The sequence below is a fragment of the Lepisma saccharinum genome, chromosome 13 (genome assembly GCF_977018435.1).
Source record: "Lepisma saccharinum chromosome 13, izLepSacc3.1, whole genome shotgun sequence".
Lineage (NCBI taxonomy): Eukaryota > Metazoa > Arthropoda > Insecta > Zygentoma > Lepismatidae > Lepisma > Lepisma saccharinum.
Window position 1 is genome coordinate 78,624,334 of NC_139241.1, and position 24,896 is coordinate 78,649,229.

Consider the following 24,896-nt stretch of genomic DNA (forward strand, 5'->3'; position numbering starts at 1 on the left):
CGTAACTTTTTTTTTTCCACAATAAAATTGTGGGGACAAATGAAGTAGGCAATTAAATATTCATCTCGTGTGAAACAAGTATTTTAAAGCAATGGTGTAGTTTATTCTGAACAAGTGTGAACTATTACAATTTAAGTATTGGTGTCTTTGGAGATTGGGAAAAGTATCAGCATTGCTTTTGATATCTGTTGAAACTCGTTATCAGCTCAGTCCCAATTGATAGCAAAGATATTTTTTTCTAAAATTTAGAGGAAGCTGCTTTCTGGTGGACCACTGCAGATTCAAACTTATGACCATTGGCTTCATAATATGTTACACTAACCACTTTGCCACAGAGGCCAGCTTAAAAGAAAACATAGTAAAAACATTTTAAAAATGTGGAAAAATTTTACCTACAAGTGATTGAATTCGAGATCTTCCTTCTAACGTTTTTGAATCTTCCTTTTGAACAGGGAAATCCAGACACCATGCTGACAGTAAGTCTTGAATGATGAACAGATTCTCTAGGGCTATCGACCGGAATAGTTTTGGAAAGGTTTCTTTGCTTTCGAGAGCTACCCTGAAGATGAGAGTGATGTTAGCTCCCGAAAGCTTGGAAACTTTTTTTCGGGACTCATCTGGTTGTTTACCCAAGAGAATCTATTCACCATACTGACAATAAGTCCATAGGTCTGTTGGTATGATCAGCCTTCTCGTTTTACCCATTTTAAACCACTGTAATATTTTTAATGATGACAGAACCAGAAATGTTTTTTTTTAAAAAAATCCAAAATTCATCCAGTGCTTATGTGAAAGAAACTGATGCATTCATTGTTGTTCAACACAATTTTGCTTAACCATAATTACCCAAAAGCAACATATTTCATATCCATCCATGGCGAAGATTTCAAAGTGATGAAAAAGAGAGAGCTATTAGAATGTCGTCCGTTATTCATCATACTGAGGATTCCACGTCTATCGTGCTTTATCCCGAAACATTCATCTGCAAATGTTGGTCCATAGATTGACATTGCTCCATAATCTTTTTCAGGTAAATCTGTAAATAAAAATAAATATTATAGAGCAGGGGCGCCGACTTGTCAAAATTATTGGGTGGGCTCTGATCACTGAAATAAATGAATGAATGACCCTCTCTTTTTTAAAAAATAAAATTACGTCTTCGTATAGCAGTTTTTAAACAGCTATTATATTCCTCATGCAATTGAAATGTAACATGAAAAACGTTTAGAAAATGTTTCTGTGTCTGTTTATGTCTTTTGTGTCTGTTCATTTGTTTTTTAGATAACAATTAACATTTTTATTGAGAAGTATGTATTTACATTAAGAGACCAACCTAACAGTTTTATGCCAGCCTCAGTAGCCGAGCGTGTTGGGTGGTCGACTCAACTCGCTTTGATCCAGAGGTCTCGGTTCGAGTCCCTGCGAGAGCATGGGTGTGTTTTAATGTCCGCAACAGACATGTGATGGTTTGCAAATAACCTTAGTGTTGACGTACCCATAAAATAATGAATATTTACAATATTTAATAGTTTTATTTAATTATTTACATAATGTTAACACAAATCGCAGGAATTTAGTTTACTTTTAGGTTCTTGCTACAATATTTTACTTTTTAAATTTAATTTTGCAATAATAAAAAAAATAGCATGTACACTAAGATATAAAGTGACATACACAACAAAAACATATGAACATGATTTAAAAATAAAGCAAAAGTTGCTCTACGCAGTGGGTTATTTTTTTATGAACTCATTAACGAGCGGTCTCAGGTCCAAATTTTCAAGCACAGTTCGATGTATGTGGAGTACCGCTAAGCTTAGCCTCTTCTGCCTCATTGTAGATCTCAAATATGTCTTTAGTAGGCGAATAGCACTGAATGACCTTTCGGCTGTGGCTGTTGTCATTGGAACAGTGCGGAGGACCATTGTGAATTTGGCAACTTCAGGCAGAAGCTCCTGGTCCTGGAGGGTGCTGTCTTCCAAAAGAAACTTCCTTATGTCACTTCTGGCAGTTAGAAGCACTTTCTTCTATTTGGCGATATCACCAAGCATGAACATGTGTAAGGAGAGTCTATCGACATCCAAATTTTGGCGATAGAATTCTCGCGTTTGCTCAAAGTTTGTTGTGCAACTGTTCACAGTTGAGATGCATTCTTTCTCTACGGCTGTTATTTTTTGTAGACCTGTAGATTCATCTCCTTGTTTAACACATGATTTTGCTGTGTCACACACGTCAGTGTATATTGATTTATAATATTATTTTGCAGTGTAGAACTTGTGATGTTTGGCAGCATCAGGATTTTCAAGTCTCTTAGGGACGTGACGTTGCCGGGGCAATTCTGGCTCATCAACGAGGCTGGGTTTACCCTCTGTGCATTTCTGCCAGAACTGCTCAAAACCCATTCGCTTTTCTTGAAAGATGTCAGTCAAGTATTTTAGTTTTGATTCCACTTTTGTAGCACCAATGCGTGGAGACTGAATCTTACAGTTTACCTCTTCTATTGGACCCATCACATGGCAGTAGAGGGAGAGAAATCAAAATGTCTTGAAGTGAAGCATTGTCTCCAGGTATGCAGCACATTTTAATGCTGCATCACTAGAATGTTCTTCAGAAAATTTCTCAAGAAAATTGAGAAGTTTTTCATAGTTCCTTAAGATCTGTTGCATACTGGAGGCTCTCAACGTCCACCGACGAGGGCAAAGTGGTCGCAGTCCAGTATGGCCAGCCTTCTCATTCACATCAATAATATTCCTAAATATTTGCATTCTTTTAGGGGATTCCCAAACAGTCTTTAACAAGTCGTTGGCTAAATTCATTATGTCTCTGATTAATATATGTATAATAGTAAATAATAATTATATACTTAGTATACAGTAATAAGTCATGTGTTTTGCTGTCTCCGGTCATAGCCCCCCAAAGTTGATGGTTTAGCGGTCTCAGCCCCCCAAAGTTGATGGTCTAGAACATTTCTAATGTGTGTTTAAAGTTAAGTTCATGTGGCACAATTCAGAGTAAACTTTACAAGAGAAGAAAAATAATACAGTAGTTCCTCTTAAGCAAAATTATTCGGGGGGCTCTGCACCCACATCATTAACATTGGGGGGGCTCGAGCCCCCCTAAGCCCCATGGAGTCGGCGCCTATGTTATAGAGTATGGTATAAATGATGGTTTGATGATATTTTCACATTGGACAAAGAAGTGCTGAAATGTGGGTTTCAGCTATTTTAGATTAAGAACAACAATGCAAAATCCCTTAAAAAATATTAACCTCCAAATGTCAAGATGGGGTAAGTGGGAAAATTTGATATTTTCGTCAACACTGAATATGGCAGCTGCAGCATTGAGACCATTATCCTTACTGCTGGCTCAGTGCCCAAACATGTTAAATGGTCAATGTTTGAACTTGCCACTGAAGTTCCTGGGTTCGAATTGCAGCCTGAGCATTGGTGTTATTTGTGTGTGTCCCTTCCTCAATTTAATTTAATATTCATCATTGCTGAATAACAAAAATACAAACAAATTATTCTTTAAATTACTAACAATGTGTGTCTTTTATTAGAATGATCTATACGAACAAAACAAGATATCATTTCTGACTTTTCTGTCATTAGTTTCGGAAATGTAAAATTATTTAAAGTAGTCTCTCCCACAATTTCAAATTTTATGCTGAAATTAACCCCAGCATTGACGCTAATACTGAAGAAAACCTCCGTTTATTAATAAACCTTCTTGATACAAAAATGAGATGGATGGATGTGCAATTTTGGCCAATACCAATAAAGTACTGATCAATATAAAATTTCAAATGGTTCATTGACGAGCTTAACAAATGTATATTACCATTAGAACCAACCTTTTGCAATGCAAAAGAAGTTGCATATTTAGACATTTATTTTTTAAAAAAAGTATAGAATAGAGATTATATGTTTATATCCATAAAAATTTTAACAAAATGGCACAATATTGCATTACATTTTAAGACATTTATAGATATATGAGATCAGTTAAATTATTGGTAGTTTTATTGATATATTGGTAGTTTTACTGATATATTGGTAGTTTTACTGCTTTTACTCGTGATCTCATCACCGAAGAAGAAGTAAGTGATTAAACTCAATTCAGAAAAAAATAGCATTTGATTAGGAACGATTAAAGAATGTGCTGGCATCCAATAAATAGGGGTAGTATCTCCTCCACCTAAAATTTCTTGGCCCACTGCCCAATTCAATAAACAAACTCCACTTCAGAGGATTATTATGCTAGAACATAGTAAAAATTATACTTACAACCACTTTCAATCCAACCCATCTTCACAATGCGATGAATTGGTGAATATTGATAACTAAGAGGTGGTATGACCAACGTAGACAAAGTATCATCTCTTGATTTTTCAGTTTCGCTTAGCTTTAACAATGCGTTTAGTTGTGAGCGGATGAAATTTGCCAAAGCTATGTCGCCTGCTTCTAATGCTCTTTGTAATGCATCTTCAAGCTGCTTTTGCAGTAATTTTCTCTGTCTAGGTGATATTCTAGAACCTCCTTGTAGTATCTTGGTAATGTCTTGTAAATGTGGAGGCAAATGTTCTAGTCTAAGTTGGTCACTTTCCATACTACCTTGTCCACGATCCATCTTTGATTCCATTTCTAGCTCTCTTAATCTTTCTGCATCACTGACTTCAGTTACGTTTAATCTTGCTTCTTCAGTTTGCAATCCTGATAACGACTCATCTGTTAACTCTGATTTCAGTGAGGGAACCATCTCTTCTGCTTGTTGTGATCGACTTAGTGCAAGTCTCTCTTCTGTCGGCCGTGCCTCAGCTGACTCAAATGCCTGTTGGGTTGAAACTGTTCTTTCGGCTGACTCTTTTCCTTCTGGTAACTTCGATGCCCTTGTTGATTGTAATTTTGGTTCCACTAAGGAATCGCCTCTAACTACTCTTGTCAGTTCCGATAGCAGGTCCTTAAACCCCTCCTCTCCTAGTAGACCCCATAGTTCACTTTCTCCTCCTAATAGCTCAAGTAGCCCCTGAAGCCCTTTCTCTGCTAATATAGCCTGAAGCTTCTGAAGCCAATCATCTCCTAGTAAAGCCTGTAGTCTTCTTACTTCACTTGATATCAGAGAATTTAACCTTTCTCTTTCTTCCTCTTCACTAATAACTGGATACTTCTCCTCCACAGGAACACCAAATTTTTGTGCACAAATACATGGGATTTGCAATTCTTTTTCCAGTTCAACTAGCCTCTCAAGTTCCTTCAGCGACGGTGTTTCATACAATGCTTTTGCTTTTCGTCTATCCAGTTCCTGTTGTTTCAACTCAAAGTCGCATCGACATAAAAGTGGTGTGCCGACACCTGCTCCAGCTTGTGAAGCCGTTGCCCTGTGTAGCTTTCTTACCTTGTCGCTTTCAAACACAAATTCTCTCGTAGCTTTTGATTCTTGTAAACTTTCCTGTTCAGCCAATGTTGGCTGTTCTTCTTGCACTGTCAATATTTCTTCCTCTACTTCTTCTCGTAACAGATCCAATAGTCCTTCTATTCCTTTCTCTGCTAATATAGCCAGAAGTTTCTCCAGTGCATCATCCCCTAACAAAGCCAGCAGTTTACTCAGTCCATCCACACCTAGTAAGGCCAGCAGTTTGCTTAGCCCTTCCTCACCTAGTAAAGCCAACAGTTTACTGAGCCCATCCACACCTATTAAGGTCAGCAGTTTACTCAGCTCATCCACACCTAGTAGAGCCAGCAGTTTACTTAAACCTTCCACACCTAGTAAAGCCAGCAGCTTACCTAGATCCTCCACACCTAGTAGAGCCAGCAGTTTGCTTAGCTCGTCTTCACCTATTAAGGCCAGCAGTTTACTTAACTCTTCCACACCTATTAAGGCCAGCAGTTTGCTTAGCCCTTCTGCACCTAGTAAAGCCAACAGTTTGCTTAGTCCTTCCACGCCTATTAAAGATAGCAGCTTGCTTAGATCCTCCACACTTATTAAAGCCAACAATTTGCTTAGTCCTTCCACACCTAATAAAGACAACAGTTTGCTTAGGTCCTCCACACCTATTAAAGCCAACAGTTGACTTAGTGCCTCCGCACCTAGTAAAGCTAGCAGTTTATTTAGTTCTTCTTCACCTATTAAAGCCAACAGTTGACTTAGTGCCTCTGCACCTAGTAAAGCTAGCAGTTTATTTAGCTCTTCTTCACCTAGTAAAGCTGGCAGTTTACTTTGCTGCTCTTCTGCTTCACTCTTTTCCTCCATTCCTTCTTCTAACTGTGCATCTATGGATTTTCCAAAATATTGGCTCCTCGAAGATCTAGTTTTTCTTTTGATTATTGACATTTTTTGTTCTGGTTTCGCAAGTTCCCTTGTGCACAGTGATCTGAAATTCTCACATGTACGAGGCAGTATGTCTGAGTGAAGCTGAAAAATTTTAAATATACGTTTGAACATGTATGTACTTATACAGTGCGTTCATTTTGGCTCTGGGCCGAGATTGTGCATGACTGCAGATGGTGTGGCATTTTTTTTTTTACGCATATATCTTTAGGATGCTGCCAATTATATTTATATTGCATAACAAGTACTAACCTGTGTTATAGTTATTATTCATACTTAAATCATTTTTCTTCTGGACACTTTTTACCCAGCATGCATCCTTATGTTATTGCAGAAAGTTTCTAATTTTTCCTCAACTATATTTTTGTGTAATGAAATAAAAATGTTCAAACTTAATAAAGTTAGGTTATTTAGTGAAGATATTATTATTTATATGCTTTGAAACAATTAACCCGACGCTTAACGGCATAAGGGAATGGAAGAGAAGAAGAAGAAACAATTAAAATTCGGACTTCAGAAGCAATTTTCTTCTGGGTATTTTTTTTTACCCAACACCCTTCTTGCCGGGTTAACAATCGAAAGAAACAACTTGCAAACGGAACAAATATGTCAATCAAAATTTCATCAAAAGATCCCGGAAATGTGTGAGTGCAGTTAGCCACCACTTTGAACAACTCTTATAACACAGTTTAGTACTCGTTATGCAATATAAATACAAATGTCTGCATGCTATAGAGGAGCCCAAGTTAAGAGTTCAGTATGGGCTGTTATGGGCTTTTACTTTTGAGATCCCCATCCCCATTCTGCCAGAAACAAAAGTTGTTAACATGCGAAGAGAAAATAATAAATATGCAAAAAGGAGAGGAAATGTAAGGTTTTGATGGTCTATACCTTCTATTACAATTCAGAACATTCAAAAAATGCGCTTTCCTTTCTTATGTTAAGCGCGATTTGGGGAGTCAAAAATAACAGCCATCCGCCTGTTGCCACTCGCTGCAAACACGTGTTGGGAAGAGGGAAGGGGGTGGGGAATGGCCAGGCAAAAGTTCGTGAATAGGCTTCCGTCTTGGGGCCAGGTCAAGAAATTTATTATTTGTGTGTGGGCTTTCTCGTTTTGAGGAATTTTTCTCTGAAAACAGGCATATTGTATGCATTGGCGGATCTAGCGGGAATATCCCCCGGTTCACTTGCTCTTCCCAAAGGATGACTAACTATTATAAAATGTTAGATAGCATTATATTAAAAGAACATAAAATGATCGAGCAGTTCTTTTCCAGATAGTAAAGTTTGAAGCAAATGCATAAATAGGGAATAGATTTATGAGATACCTAAGTAAATTTAATCCGGGACTTGTTGTTTGCAAAGCAATAACGTTAACTGATGGACACAAAGCGAGAGCATTTTAGCTTGAATATTTCCAATGTCTGTCCTTTCTTTCTGTTATCATTGTTCACACAAATACAACAGAACTTCATCTATTTCACACCTCTAGTAATTGATTAATTGAGTTTTAAATTCAATTTTCTGCACAGATATGTTAATTGGGACTGGACGGACTTACGGTTTTATGTGAGATACGAACCTTTAATTGCCTCCACAGGGTATGGAACCCTAATCCCTTAATTAAAATGCGACGACCGGGGTCCTTTGGTGTATGCCGGTATTATAATGAACACTGTTCCGTTTCAAATGAGACAGTGCACCGAAAAATGTGAAAGAGGCCTCCCCGATGGTGCAGTGGTAACGTTGTCGCCTCGTAATCAAGGGGTCCCGGGTTTGATACCCGTTGGAGACACATAGTGGTTCGGATCCCACTTTAAACTGTAGGTCCAGTCCCGATTTGCCTTTATGTTCATAAAGGAAAGAAAAACACTGTGATAAAATAGAGAGCAAGACGTATGAAAAGTATATTCGGAAACAGTTATTTTCAAATCTTCCTCCACGGACTGTCATTATTGTGGACCAACAGCTGCAAGAATGAACAGCTTCCCACCAAGTCATGCATTCTTGTATGTTCCTGGTCAAAGCAAACTATTGTAGGTGCCAGCACCCATGTTGTGACCCCACGCTTTTGATGGGCAATTGTTCTCCCATATTTAAATATAAGGGGAATTTGATGTTGAACGTGCTGCTATTACATTAAATTGCAAGTTTAATTTCATCTTAACATCGGAAATTATGTCGGAACATCAGTGTTGTGAAACTAAGAATTTTAATAAGACGATCGTCAATAACAGAAAAGATATCGGAACTAAAAATAGCCTTAAAATTTGCACAGCAATTGTTTACGTCACTTTGAATTTTCACAATTTAAGTGCTTTATTCTTGTGAATCTGGTAAAGAATAATACATAATAATTCCACGCGACTGCACTTTTTTATAGCTAGTTGTTGTTAATACTCGACTTATTTTTTTTCGTGATATAATACTTATCCTCATGGCTAGTAAATATGGTTCTCTATTTTATACATGCACATTTATCGAGAAGAATAGTTATTACAAAAAATATGTTACATTCTGTTTCATAACTCGCAACCTCTAGGACTTTCTTATTTACAGGAATTATAATCTTAAAAGGACGAAAATACGAGGGGGAAATGTCTGCTTCATACAAAGAAAACATATGTTAATATTAAGTTATGGGATAGGGCATAGTGTATAATAATAAATATTATGCACTTATCCACTTAATACATTTTATCTTTGTAATTTGGGTAGTTTCCCCGATTCCTACTCCCGCTGTTGAATTGCACATACTCGTAAGTCGCAACAAGAGGAAACATAAAACCGTAGGGACGACCAAAATAACGTCAAGTTTAGTGCTCTTTGTGCATAAATATACTATATTTAGCCCGTCTGAGCTACCCTGTCGTTGCGCTTTAATATATTAATTCTTAGGTTCAGGACAACTTAATTTTCAGAAACTTATGACTTGCTACATAATCCTAAAGCTTTGCTAAACAATTTTTGTTATCGATTTACACGAGAAATTCTTACCTTCGTTGAAAATAACGTTTCAATAGCCATCCTATCGCGCTCCAATGTAAAGCTTAGGGCAACCAGATGATGAACGAAATTATTTAGGGACACAACAGGTCTAGCGCCTCTGGTGGAAAAGTTAGACAGTGAACAGCCCCGTTGACCACTAACTTTTGTTGCGGCGTGTACTACAGCAGACGCTCGATGCGCGCTGGAGCTTTCTTGTACTGCACACCATGCGGCAACGCTGTTGCCATAAGCCCCATACTGAACTCTTAAGTTGGGCTCACCAATAGAGATATGTGCGTAAAAATAAGCGGGACGTTACAGGTCGAAAATGCTGGCATCTGTGCCATTTGCAGTCATGCACTATCTCAGCTCAGAGCCAAAACAAATGCACTGTATGTGTGATCATTTTGAGTAACTACTGATACTTATGATGTCACTGGAACTAATTAGTTTACCTATGTTTAAGTCTTTGATTGATTGATTTGCTTTATTTTACTTTGCTTTTGTGCCACTTTTGTCTAATTTGCGAAGATGGGGATGAGTGATGATATGATGAAATTGATGAATGGACACTCACAAACATCCAGGTTGGGATTCGAACTCGAGACCCCGGGCATCGTAATGCGATGTGCTAACCACTCTGCAACAGGGGCCGGTGTTTATATCTTTGGTTTACATTTTCTCATACCAGTGTTTCATTGGACTATGTCCTTAAGCAAGACACTATGGAGTGTTTCAAGCTAACTTTGATTGCTTATAACATGAAAACTGGTAGAGATCAGATTTTTTTGCATTATTGTTAAATGTAATGGAATTTATAAGTTCTGTGTTCCAAACTGACAAGAACATTCTGCCTCTGTAATATGCCACTCATTTCTTATTTGCCTTGTACTTTGTGCGTAACGAACAAGTAGCCTAACTCCACAGTACCACATGCCAATGTACCCGGTGGAGGCACAAGTGGTTCGGATCCCACTTTAAACTGTAGGTCCAGCCCCGATTAGCCTTACTGTGAATAAAGTGGACTTAAAACACCAACTCAACAACAACAAACAACAACATGCCAATGTTTATTGTTAATTTAAACAAGGACCATATTTAGCACCTCTTTCTGACAAGTGAGTATGTTACTAAAAACTATTATTGTAATAACGGTTACAATAAAGTAGTAGCACAGATAAAGGTATATACAGTAGTCTCGTTTATCCGACCTTGCTTATACGACATACCACCGGGAAAAAAAACATCAATCGGAAACGAGAACTGCAAGTTGCGAGCGTCAGCGTAGTTTCTCCTGGCTCTACCACGTAGCGTGCCCACCTACACTATGACTCATGTGTCTGTCATTCACTACTCAGTGTATTAGGTTCATAATGTGTAAAATTCTAACATTAGTTTGACGTTTAATAGGCTTTTTCTTAACATCTCCCTATTATCTGACATTTTCGCTTATCCGACGTTCTGCCGGATATGTCAGATAAGCGAGACTCTACTGTACCTTTATCTGTGGTAGTAGTTATGCATAGAGGCACAGTTTTTTTGGTAAATAAAGAAGCAAAATTTCATTACAAAAACTGAATCAATTTCAGGTTCAAAAGTGGTAAATAAAATAAAATTTCAGTGTTATAGCGGTGAAAAAATTGTATCGAAAGTAATACATAAAATAACATTTTGGTTTTAGAATTGTGTATATAATTCTAAATTAGATTTAGAAACTGCACTTAATACACAAGAAAAACATATCCCTTCTAGTAGCACATTTATGTAGTTACCAGAGTATTAAGTTTATTCCTGTATGAAGGGGTCAAATTTTGCTTCTCAAATATTTACAGCAGAGTTAATCAATTTTTTGCAAATTGCATAACTCACAGGATAATTCAAACTTCAGAAAGTGTCACATTGGTAAATAAACTCTAAATGTCGTGTTTGAGAGTCTATTTTGCATCGTTTCGTGACAAAACAGGGTAGGTGGGAAAATGCACCTCACACCTTTCAGAGACATGAAAAATTATCATTACAATGTATTATTTCACATTTTGTGTTTTTGTCAAAAACAAAATATGCATGGCTTTGGTTATGTATTATCCATTTGCTCGTTGTTTCAGTCTGGGGCTAATTTTTCATGGCCCATTTTGTATAATTACTAACCATTCAGCATCATGAAGCCTCATCCATTGAGATATCTTTGCATACTTTTGGTAGCCGTTTACTCCATACAAGAAATACTAGAAATTACTTAATGGCTGAAGTCAGAGTGAATTTTTTTTCAGAATCTTGCAAGGAAGATGCACAGAAGAAGTCAGCTGTGTTGAATGGTTGACTTTCAATCTCGCCACCAAAGATGAAGTACCAGTCTTGGCATTCTTTGTGATTGTCCCTTCATCAATTTCACCTAATCATCACTCATCTTCATCATTGCAATTAGCCAAAAGTGGCAAAAATGCAATGTAGTAAAATAAACAAAATGCAAATCCTTGCATAATCCTGCCAAGGATTATGGCGAAAATTGTACTCTGATAAAACTCTGGTAAATTTATGCTTGTAACTGAAGGGAGGTACTAACGCACTACAGTATTTTGGACAACTTTTAATTGTTACAGTTTTCAAGCATCGGAATCGGTATCGGCAGAGTGTCGATTTGAAGTGGTATCAGCCCAGCCCTAGTGTTTTCTTAATTCCAGTTGTGTCAAATCCCTTCTCGATGCCAGGCATGGTCTAATAAGCAGGACATGACAGGAAAGGAAGGCGTCCAGTCAAGGGCATATCCAGAAAGAAAATTGGGGGGGGGGGGGTCCAGCCAGTGGTGCCCATCCTGCAAAGCAAATTGCATGCCCCCTTCTATAATAATACGATGATAGTTATCTCGTATATTATTATTATTATTGTGTTTCGTTAACCTTTGAATCGTAATTTAAGAATTGAATGCCTGTTGACACTTTTCAGAAGCAGTATGAAATATTTCACTGAACCCTTCATTTGAAATTTCATGAAGAAGTTCTGTGACGTCTAAGAAAGAGCAGAGGCTAAATTGTGATGGGGGCTCAAAATACTTTGACAACTGTACAGTAAACCTGAAAAACTTTTCATAGATAAAGAGTACAATTAAGAAAGTCCCCTTTTCAACTGCGGTTAGATCACTCGCTTGGGATGGTTCACTCGGACAGCTCCGCATAACTGACAAGTTGAAGAAATTTAACAAAAAACATTAAGTGAATCATGTTATTCTAGGAATCGAGTTTCACACTTAACAATAGTTTTTTTTTTATGTCTGGTACATAATGCAATGTATTTGTTATTAGTATTTCACCTCTGCATATATTATTTAAAAAAACACTCAATTTTACTTACTGTACCAAAACAATTGTTTCTCACTGAAACTGATATACTGCATCACTACTCAGTGTGAAACTAAAAAAAAAAACCTTTAGTGGATGTTCTTTTCACAATCCACAAAAAAAAAGTAGGAATTTGGGGGGAAGGGTCCGGACCCCCTGGATATGCCCTCGTGTCCAGTAACCCTACACTTTTTCTATCCTTGACTATGTATTTCCCTTTTGCAGCCTTCATTACAATCCTCAGTAGGAAATTTGTACACTTCCCTTGTTAGTGGTCAAACTGAATGCAATATCGGTTTCCGAATTTGGATATTCTCACCTCACAGAGCATCCTACCCACAGGTTCACTGTCAACTCCGATGACAAGGTACACGTAACGTTTCTGTAAATAATGAATTGAAAAATTAGATGTAAATAGTATTCTCAAAGAGTGATAAGAGCAGATAAAGACACTGGGCAAGAATATTCTTTGTGCATAGACAGAGCTAACAATATTAAAATAATGGCATTCACTCCGTGCTGAAGCTACTTGCTTGAATTGATTGATTGAATTGATTTAAGTCCACTTTATGCACTGAAAGGCAAATCGAGACTGGACCTACAGTTTAAAGTGAAATCTGAACCACTGTACCATGTTCCTCCACCAGGTATCGAACCCAGGACCCCTTGACTACATGGCAACACACATTTTATCACTATGCCATCAGGGATGCTTCAAGCTGCTTGCAATAAAGCTGCCAAAAATGGGTGTAACCATGAACAAATTCATTCGGATAATGCAAAATTAAATGAATTTCAGTCCCATGTAACATTTTCCATTCAATATTTGCTAATCTTTCATGTATTTTATATTTCTGAATTAAAAAGTGAATAATTATAATGATTTAATCATTATAATTATAAATACAAAAGAGATTAACAATTACCGAGTGGAAAATGTTACATGACACGAATTCATAATATATATTTGCTTAGCATAACATCCTAAAAAGCCAGAGGTTCTAGGGTTCAAGCCATTGCATTTTTCCTTCATCTGTTTCATCATCATTCATCCTTGTCATCGTGATTAAACAAAGAGGTACAAAAGTATCACAAAATAGCCAAAACAGAGAGAAGCAAAAGTGGTTTTGCATCAAGGATGAAAATCGTATAGATCTAGGATCATTTCCGAAATGTAAGGAGTGGCGATAACTTTCTCCCATTGCTTTCGTTAGCAGTAAGTGTTACATTGCACATGCTTTCATTCTCACTTAACTGGCCTCTGTGTGGTAGAGTGGTTAGCACCGCATGCTACATCAGAGGTCCAGGTTTGAATTCCAGCCCATGCATGGGTGTTCTTTGTGAGTTTCATATATTGCAGTCACTTGGGTTAATCACTTTCCAATAAACCTTCGGGTTTAGAAATACAGTGGAACCTTGATACCTCGAACCTTAACATCTTGAATTCCTTGATAAGTCGAATTTTTTGTAATCCCCTTGAATTGTCCATAACACTCAATACTAATTTTACCTCTTGATAAGATGAATTTTTATACAGTTTATGAGATGTCGTTCAAGCTCAATAACTCAAATGTAGAGTATGAGAAACTTCCGTGAGTTGAAGTTAAATTCTAATCACCTCTATAACTCGAAGTTCTAGTCGCACGGACCTCAATAAGTCGAAGTGTAAGGTGCGTACGTACAATGTAAGGTGATCTACAATCGTATCGGGACTTGAACTCCCCCACCCTGCCGGTGTATGTAACCATCATTGTTAATGTGCTTAGTGTGCATTGTAGAAGTGTTGATACGAGGTGCATCCAGAAAGTAAGTTTCCCTATTTTTTTTTAAAAAAAAAACCAACACAGTTTCAGGAAACCATTTATTGGCAACAGGTACAGCAAAGGTTCAGCTACTTTTCAACATAGCAACCAACAGAATTGAGACACTTGACGTATCGTGGTATCAAGTTTTGGATCCCACTGTCGTAGAACTCTGCCGCCTGTGAATGGAACCACCGTGTGACAGGCGTCTTCAGCTCTTCGTCGTTGCCAAAACGCTCACCGGAGGACAGGAATTTCTTGAGGTGCAAGAAAACGTGAAAATCGCTGGGAGCCAGATCAGGACTGTAAGGTGGATGATCAAACAACTCCCAGCCAAATTCCGTCAAAACAGCTGCTGTGCGCCGAGCCGTATGTGGACGAGCATTGTCATGGAGGAGCACAACACCTGCAGTAAGCATGCCACGCCTCTTGTTTTGAATGGCACGTCGCAATTTCCTTAGTGTTTCACAGTAATGGTCAGCGTTCACCGTTTCACCTCTGGGGAGGAAGTCAATGAGCAAAATGCCCTTCCTGTCCCAAAACACGGTGCACATCACTTTCTGTACAGACAGTGTCTGTTTGAATTTCTTCTTGACCGGAGATCCACTATGCCGCCAATGCATTGACTGCTGCTTGGTTTCCGGGGTGAAGTGCGAAATCCACGTCTCATCGCCCGTGACGATCCTGTCGAGGAAATCATCGCCGTCATCATGGTACCATTGCAGGAATGTCAGTGCTGCTCCTGAACGTTTCATTTTGTATTCGGGTGTCAGGTTTTTCTGCACCCACCTGGCACACAATTTTTTGAGCAGCAGGCACTGCGTGACAATCTCATGCAACACGGATCGCGATATCTGCGGAAAAAGGCTACTCAACTCCGTAATCGTGAAGCGACGGTTCTCTACGATGCGCTGCCGCACCAGCTCAACCAGATCGTCAGTGATGAGGGACGGACGCCCACTGCGCTCTTCATCATGGACACTTTGACGACCTTCCGAAAACTGCCGACACCAGCGACGCACCATCTGCTTACTCATAATGTTCAGCCCATAGACCTCACAGAGCTGACGATGAATGTCAATTGGCGCAATGCTTTGTGCATTCAGGAACTTTATCACCGACCGAACCTCGCATGCGGCGGGAGAAGGAATACGAGCTTCCACTTCGGACCACTGCTGCCTTGCTACTGGTGCCGGGCGGGATCTGTCCGCCTGGCATATGATTGATACGTCTTAGCTCTGCTGCGCATGCGCAATTTACACGGCTCATTATGTTTACTTTCACAGGAAAAAAATAGGGAAACTTACTTTCTGGATGCGCCTCGTACCAGTGGCGTATGCTGGTTCTAACGAGTGGGTAATCTCCGACCATTGATCCTCAAACTCCAAAAGTTTCCGTGCAATTTATGTCAGGATCCATATTGGATTTATGAATATTGTGTCGGAATGTTTGTCTTATTGCTACGACCACAATCAATTAATTCTCGTTATTGCAGTTTAATATACGTGTAGAATTTCAAATAATAAAACAAGACAGTATTAGGCTATAAAGCTATAAAAAACAACCTGTGAAATATAAAATGAAAGACGTGCACTAGTGAAATAAAAACCCGCAATATTAATTTAAGTGAAAAATTCAACTTATCCAGGACCCGATTACTTGTGCCGTACCACATCCAAAGCACGCTGTTTGTCCAGTTGCACGTCAATACGTGTCTGTGCGAAAGATTGCAGCTTAACAAAGGAAGTTATGTGACTTTCGGATTTTTCATGTTTGGCACAAGCGTTGCAAAGATAGTTTAGATTACAGTATCCGCCACGCATCCATACATTCTTTTCAGCCCCGAAAAGGAAGCACGACCAACAAAAAAGCAAAGCTTATTAACACTTATACTTCCTGTCAACCATGGTGTTTTGTCATAATTTGCTTGCGAAAATGCCTCACATATTCCCGATTTTTGTCTTTGTGTGTAGAAATAAGTTCAAGCGATGGCACTGGCCTACCTGTATTAACAATTTGCAACTTCTCCTGAAAAGATCTTGTTCCAAAAAGTTTCACCAGCAAATCTCGTATCACATCCATTACCCTTTAACACAGCACTATCACGACAAACACTTTCACCTAAATAAATAATAAACACGAAGCACAGCACGAAGCCAACGACTACACGCATTCAGTTTCATGCGCCAAACTTCTGTTGTTGTGTTCCTGGCTCAGAATGAAATTCCCTATGAATGATAAAAAAAAAATCCCTTTACGAGCTCGAAATGACAGGTTTTAAAAGTTCGAATTATTGCAGGCCAGAGCCAGAATTTTATTTTGGGATGGGGATCATCCCTTATTAGCAGCCGCCACATAAAGTTGAAACAGTGGGGTTAGAAGTCCTGAAGATGAATCTCAGATTATTACAACGTATTATGCAAGGTGTTTAATCGTGCTAATGAAGTAAAATTAATTACCACTATACAGTTTTTAAATTATATATTTGTAGGATTTCAGGGAGGGGGGTTTCAGCCCCCCGAGTCCTCCACCTGGCTACGTGCGTGATGTGTGTTTTCGTTTTATGTTTAATTCGTTCATCTTCATCACTATTAATCTAAAGAGGCGGAATATAGCAACTTAAATAAACTAATAGTATAGATATAATTTATTTTTGATATCTTTCCCTTTAAAAAATATTCAGTTCCGTGAAAGAAGTATTCTCGCTGCTTTTGAAGATTAGAGAGGAGAAACAATCACTATTTTTGTAATACAAGGAGGGGGGAATCAGCATGTAGGTGCTTTAATTGCTTAAGCTTTGAATTTTAATTTAGTTTGCTTCATCTTCAATATTTAAGCTTTTTCCTTTTGATAAATTTATGTTCAAGTAACAGAAATCAGCAAGACAGAAGCAAATGTAAAGTGAAAATTAGCGTAGAATTGGTTTGCCCATGTTATTCAATTTTCCTGTTCTTCGCACTCTACCGAGTATGTTTTCCCTAGTTCAGCGGAGGGAACGGTAAAGGCTCTGAAGGTTGAGAGTGCGACCGGTGGACTCTCACATGAAGGAGCTTACCCTGGCCACGGAATCACCGCGCCTGAGAAGCAGTATTTCCTCCCCCTCTTTTCTCTCTCCTCCCTCCTCGCCAAGGGTTGTAAGGGAAGCGGGTGGAATGACGTCAGGGTGAGATTGCCTGACGTCATTCCACCGGCTGGAGTAAGGTTCCCGGACATTCAGCGGCAAACGGTTGGAAGCATTCGCGCGCTGGAAGCAAAGAAATGTATGCATTTAAATTGGTTTGGAAGAATATTGCGAAGAAATGTACATATATTTTTTTTTAAAAAAATAAATACAGCCGGGTCATCTGCGATTACCTAGATGACCCAGAGTATACGCCGCTGCCTCGTACATATGTAACATACCAGTGGCGTATGCTGAGACCAAGATCAGGGCTATCTCCAAATACAGTAGTGTTTGAATTTTAAATGAAAATGTGTCCGGCAAAAAAGAGGGGGGGCTCTTCCTAATTCATTTTGGATTTTTTGTTTACATCGATATCTTGCCATTAAAAACAACAATAGTAGGCAATGGACATAAACTATTTCATGCTTATTTATAAAGAGGAGCGGTCTATAACATGCAATATGTAGGACCTTCATGCGAGTATGAAATAATAATTAACTTCTTACCTTACTTGAAGGTAAACTCCATTCTTCTCTCCTTTTCCGTGAATTTTTTTGTCACTTTATCGAAGAATGTGTCCTCACATGAATTTCTGATGTTGATTAGAACCCCTTTCTCAATAGACATTGTAGCTAAATTGCTAAGCCGCGCTTGTTCCAGTGTTGCTCATTGTGGCCCCTAAATGCACATTCTTGCTTCCCCAGAAATGCTATTGCATCAATTAATCTTCTTATAATAATTCTGTTTTCCTTCACTTTTTCATTATGCAAATTGTCAGCAATCTTCTCTTGCAAATTCAAGGAATGATCAATTTTTTGGAACCGAATGTCTGTAAGTTACTGAACGCACGTATATGACTAAGTGATTTTTGGTGTTTATCGCAAGCAGTTACCAAATAGTTTAAATTACTAAATCCTGTTGTATTCTAAGGACTTTTGTCGGTATAAAAAAGCAAACATGCCCAGCAATACAACTTATTAAGTGCACTCGACCCAGTCAACCAAAGATATTTTTGGTAGCTGGTCTCGTAAAAACGCCTAATATATATCTTATTTTTGTCTTTCTGCACGACTGTAAGGTCCGGAAGAGGTGGAAGAGGCCTACCTGTCTCTATTATTTGCATCCTATCCTCGTAAGGAAGCCGTGAGAATGGCGTCTTGGAGACAAGTTCTGTGATTAAATCCATTTTCACACGCACACGGAACAAAAACACAGAACAACAAAAGGATTCCCATCCATGAATACGCTACGCGGGCGACACAAAGAACTCGGATCTCGGACACAACAAGTTTGACCATATATCCCTTCCTTTTGCGGAAACCACCACCGACCCGCGTGGTTGAAAACACGTGCGTGAATGGTTGCTATGACAACATGGATTGTTTATGTTGCCAAACGTATTTCATTGGGATGACTCGGGCCAAAACCCCCACCGCGAGGTCGAAGGTTTTGACATTTTGACAGCGGGGGGAGGTGGGAGGGGGTTTGCTTGAAACAGAAGTAAACAGGATGGCAACATGGCTGACGTCATCAGAATGTCCCATATAGCTGCGACCGGCTGCGAGCACAGTCGAATTTCATGGAGAAGCAGAGTGCCACCTTCAGGGGAAAATCACTAAATTTGGCGGATTTATAATGCTTGTATGTGACGAAATTCATGGAACTGAAAGAGAGACGGGCAATGCTCGAAGGGATGGAGAGGGGGGGAGGTGATGTAATTTTCATGAGGCATCCCCCTAGCTTGAATAATTTGCATTGGCACCCCCGCCTATATTTTTTTTTTTCCAGCGATGTAGCGAATTTCGTATTTCCATTGTTGGCAACACTACAAACATCGCCAGGATGCAGAGAAGTCTTCACTCTCCAGCGCTTGGGGTTGGAAGCCAGCACCAGGGACCACCAAGGTCGTCCCTGCCAGCACAAATACGTCATGGGTTGAAAGGACCGCCTGCTGGTTCAAAGACTTTATCCTCAGACGAAGAAGCCTGGCGATAAATAAAGACGACCTTACACTAGCGCTTTCCCCCATGGTCGTTACGTGACATTGAAGCATCGGTTAAATTTGCTAGTCTATTATTTCCTGTATTTTAATATGGGCTTCGGCGATAGCCTAGGTAGCCTAGAATATACGCGCCTGTAACATACATAAAAGTTGCAGGTTATGATGTCAGTGAAACAAAGTTGTAAGACATGTTGAAGGAAAGTGGAAGCTTTCATAATTGTAGGGCCTACTGTTGTTAAGTGATTTTAAGTGTGGGGCATTACCCCCACACCCCTATATGTCTTCATGGCATGGTGTTAAGCACAGGGGAGCACTTTACCTTTTTACTTGTAGTACATACGTACTGTACATGTATGTATGTATGTATGTACATACAGTACTGTACCAAATATTTTACCAAGTCAATGTTGTGCGTATGTACATAGTGCATCTAAAGTTTTGTTCAATAAAATTTATTTCTATATACCTTGTATTGTACAGTATACGTATTAACTAAAATGATGCTACATATGTTATAGGCATACGTAGTTCTGACGTCAGTAAACTTTGGACCTCTATAACTCGAAGTCGGCGATTTTGGCCCTCAATAACTCGAACCTTGGTAAGTCGAAATCCTTGATACCCAGATTTTTTTTCTTTTTCCTCTTAAGTTCGAGTTGTCAAGGTTCTACTGTAGCAGAAAGTCATCTAGTTAGTTCTACAAACTAAAATATGCACACTACTCGAACAATAAAGTACCACACTACTTAACCTCAGGTCTGTCAACAAAATATCTGCAGTAATCAAGAGTTGCTTCTTCAATCAATCTTTCAGGTTCATATTGGTAATCATCATCATGATAATCAAACTTCTTGTACAGGAATTCAATAAATTTTATATCATCGCCAATGTATTTGCCTTTCTTGTAGACTGCAACAGGATTCATGGGTTCCCAGTACCTTCCACCAAAGGCCTGCCAAAGAAAACAAGCTTTTATTTACGCAAAAGTAATTTGAATAAAGATACAAGTACGATTTGTAAGTTCAGTATTTTTGATTTGTTCTTTTCTCGTGTTCATCTGTTAAACAGTAAAATCAGAGTTGGATTTAGCCAACCTCCATGATGAAGTGGTTAGCACAAAGCACTACAATGCCAGCGGTCCTGGGTTCTATTCCAGTCCTGGGCACGTAGGCGTCGACTTTGGGTAGGGCAAGGCACTTTCTGCCCCCCCCACATTTTATGTATACATATATAAAGTATTGTTTATGCCGATCTTGTCCCCTCCCAATTTTACCTTGCCCCCAAATTTATCTTAAGTTGGCACCTCTGCCTGGGCATGAGTGTTCTTTGTGAGTGTCCCTTCATCACTTTCATCATATCATCAGTCATCCTCATCGTCACGATTAGCCAAAAATTGGAGAAAAGTGACACTAAATGAAAATCAAATCAAAACCAGAGTCAAGTTTACAATGTCTAGGCCATTGTAAAAATGCAACCCTTTCTCACACTTCTTTCCATGAAGCTGTATTATGTTTGGTTTGATTTGCGTTTTAAGTCCACTTTTATGCACAGAAGGCTAATCGGGACTGGACCTACAGTTTATAGTGGGATTTGAACCACGATGTGCCTCCACTGTGTATGGGATACCTTGATTCCAAGGCGACAATATTACCTCTACACCATCGAAGTGGCCTGTTGTGTTATGTTACTGTTTAGAATAATGTATCACCTCCTCCATTTTTATGTATGATTGATTACTATCTAAAAGCAGAGGCATGTAACCGGTGTTACCGCAGGTAACAGCAAAATGTAAAGAAATTAAAAAGTTTTTTTCTCAATAAAATAACAACATTGTTAAATGAGTTAACCAACAGCGTTGCAGTTGAGTGTATATTGCAGAGGAAATTTTCAGCCAACAAAAGCGAAGAGACAGGCCGTTCCGCTACCCTCAAGAGGCAACAGGAGGAAAGGGCGCCCACCAATGCAAGGGAACAGCAGGGGAAAGACTTGGAGGCATGTGTGCTAGGGGGTTATTCATATGCCTTTTTAGGGGCCCCGTTGCCGCTGTGGCCTACAGGATCAGCAAGTGTTGTCACATTGGATTTCCAGAAAAGAGCTAAATCCCTCCTAAAACGGGGACTATTTCTCTGAAGCAACAAGAGCTAGACTGCAAAGCCAAAGCTGGATTTAACTACAACTGAGACCGTTTAGTAATAGACGAAAAGATAAGTGTGATTCGTGATTTGGACAAACCTTGCTCCAAAAAACTAAGTTGGCAACAGTAATACGTACATCTTGACTTCCTCCCACCGCTGGAGAAGGGGAATTCTGTCATCTGCTCGCCACAGAAACGTCCAACTGACCCGAATGTGTGGTTCTTCTTCCCCTTTCCACCTCTTTGCAAAGAAACAGAGATGATTGACAAGGCTCGACTACTATTCACTGGATTTTCGCGGTAACTCTCTCATGAGTGGTAGTTCGTTCTAGGAGTGATTGTGGCTAAATAAATCATTGAGCGGATTGGAAAAAAATATATATATACAGGTATATATAAATATCCAGATCAAAGGCATGTTTTTTGGGGGCGGTAGGGTGGAGATGATAACTTCTGATGGCCGGTAACACTTTTGAAAAGGTCACGCCACGCCACTGTCTAAAAGTTATTAAAATTAAAATATTAAGAAATTGCATTACTGTTAGACTTAGTGCATTGTTTCTGTTTTTATGGTCATTTTTATATGTACTGACTTTCACCCAGTCCTACCTGGTAAGCACTTATTTGTTTCACATGATACTTTATGTGTGATGAACACAAACCAGCACTTGAAATGAATAGGGGGGATGCTCCTATACTTTAATATGGTGACAATGAGACAGCAGAGTATATTTGAATGATGCTTTGCAAAAATTTTGATAGCTGTGGGACATCATCCCCCTGCACCCCCTCACTTCAAGCAGTGTTTTCTCTGTCTCCTATTTGAATTTAAACCCCATGATTGCTTGCACCAATCTTCTATGTAGAAGCTGTCATACTTTTAAAAACTGCAATAAAATAGTCGAATAGCGATCTCAAGTATCAGTAAATTTACCAATATATAAACATCCCTTTGTGGAGTTCTTTTTAGTATCTACTGATTTACCTATACAACAATTAACATGCAACTTTCCAAAATATTTTCTCAAAATTGTATTTCTTCTCTCTTATAGCATTAAGTACCTAAGAAGCAGTGGCGTATACTGGTTTAAGAACCTGGGCTATCGCACAATATCATAGTGTTCGAATGGACAAAAATTTGCTGGTGGGAGTGTTTTTTTGTTTTTAACTCATTTGGGGTGGCGGGTTGAAGTGATGTGACTATGTGATTAAAAATATATACCTCATAAATAAAACATGGAAATATACACTGTTGGTAAGGAAAGGATTTCAAGAATTTCATTCTTATTTGCATAAATGAGAGGCACATATTGTGAAATATTATGTAGGCCTATATACGAGAATAAAAATAAACTTTCAACCTACCTATTTTCACGATTTTAAGTTCGGGTACTCCTTGTTGGCGCAGAAATAACGTCGTTGCCTTGAAACTAAGGGGTCCCGGGTTCAATACATGGTGGTTTAGATACAACTTTAATTGTAGGTCCGATCCCCATTAGCTTATCTGTTCATAAAGTGGACATACAAGAAAAATCCACGACGATTTGGAGCTTATCGTCATTCATAAGCCGAATAGACAGCTTGTTAATTATGTCCCTCATTTCACTTCACTACACAACTCACAGCACATATCATTCACAAAAATACAATTCACTCACTACTGTATTCACACGCTGCCTCTAAATAAATTCCACGCACCAAGACAACTCGACGCGATCTAGACTAGAACTGGTCCTTCATTTCGGTAATTTTTAGATGCACTCATAAACCATTCCCGCTCAGCCAACAATTTTCTACTCACCACTGTATCTCTAGTTGTTTGAAGGTCAACGACCTCTTTTCCAACTCCTCTGCAAGCGTTCAATGATGTTCTTGTCCCTGCTGTGACAAACTTTCCCCTTGCTGCGATAATTTGGCTTCACAATTCCCCATTCCTGGGAAAATTTCATGCTGGGAAAAATTGGTTTGCAACATTGACCCAGACTGTTGAGGAAGTTCAGAGGGTTTTCCCCCCACCATAGGCAACCATGTTCTCTCTCCTGTAACAGTTTGGCTCCACAATTCCCCGATCCTGGGGAAATTACATGCTGGGAAAAATTTCATGCACATTTTCTGATAGATTTTTTTTGTGTATTTTATTCACCAAGTCTGGGCTTCGCAGATAGCCTATATAGCCTCGAATATACGCCTCTGCTAAGAAGGTAAGTACTACTTTACATTATAAAGAATAGAAAAATTCAATAAGAATAGGAACATGCGATTACCAGTCTTTTTTTATTCAAGAAATCAAGCCAGTCAGTTTCCAATAATCCAGTGATGTTTGGATCTGCTACACGATCTGAATGAAGCCATCTTATAGCCTGTAAAGGAAATTAAGGTCATTACCATTCACATTAGATGTCGTCACAAACTTAGTGAAGATGACAATTCTAGAGTGGTTTTGTTTAAGGCTTTACAAGGGTAGTTCATCATACAATTATGTGTATTTAAGTAATTATTAATCTAATTTAAATTATTACTATTGGCGAGCGAGGAACCAAAATTTCTTGGTCGGGACGGGAAATGTCCCATATTCCCAGACGCTGTGAAAATCTCGAATTATGCAAATTATTATTTACCTCTCAGGTGTGGTTGTTTTGGAATTTCTGGAGTAAAAACTGTACTTCAAGAAATTTCACACATTTATTTTATGAGGAAAAAGGTTCCAGTGCTCTTCAACTTGGTATGTTATTTTATTTGATTTGACTTATTTTTCTGTCACATTGGGCTAACTGGGAAGATGAGTGATGGCATGATGAAATTGATGAATGGACACTCAACTAGGAAGACTCATTCAAGAAGTCTATTTTACCTGATTATCGTGGTCTGTTCTGATATTTGTGCATTCCAGGTTACCTATTCACGCCCTCGCTTCTGCCAACAAAGGGGAATAACAGTAGATAGCGACAACGTCGCTAGAAAGGTCAACGTTCGGCGAGCGCGGGAACAGTGGGCATATTCGCGGATCCCACTCATTTCAGCATAGGAGGAACAATTCTTGCTTCTGATTGGTCGACTTGGCGGAAGTGACCTAACACTTCTCTTCTGCTGGTATTTTGAAAGGAAGACACGTATTCTGCAGCCAATCGCTTATCGCTAACTCCAG

At 38.9% G+C, this 24,896-nt stretch overlaps 1 protein-coding gene across 1 annotated transcript in view; it reads right to left on the minus strand.

Annotated features, from left to right (window-relative positions):
* The window catches only part of LOC145997072 (uncharacterized), a 33,907-nt gene that overhangs the window by 1,983 nt on the left and 7,028 nt on the right, over nucleotides 1-24,896 (minus strand). Inside the window, exons 2-6 of the mRNA XM_083133689.1 lie at nucleotides 24,016-24,111; nucleotides 20,369-20,569; nucleotides 12,970-13,032; nucleotides 4,287-6,411; nucleotides 847-1,036 (exon numbers count right to left, since the gene is read on the minus strand). Coding sequence (XP_082989815.1) covers nucleotides 847-1,036; nucleotides 4,287-6,411; nucleotides 12,970-13,032; nucleotides 20,369-20,569; nucleotides 24,016-24,111 — 2,675 coding nt within the window. The remainder of the gene's footprint in view (nucleotides 1-846; nucleotides 1,037-4,286; nucleotides 6,412-12,969; nucleotides 13,033-20,368; nucleotides 20,570-24,015; nucleotides 24,112-24,896) is intronic.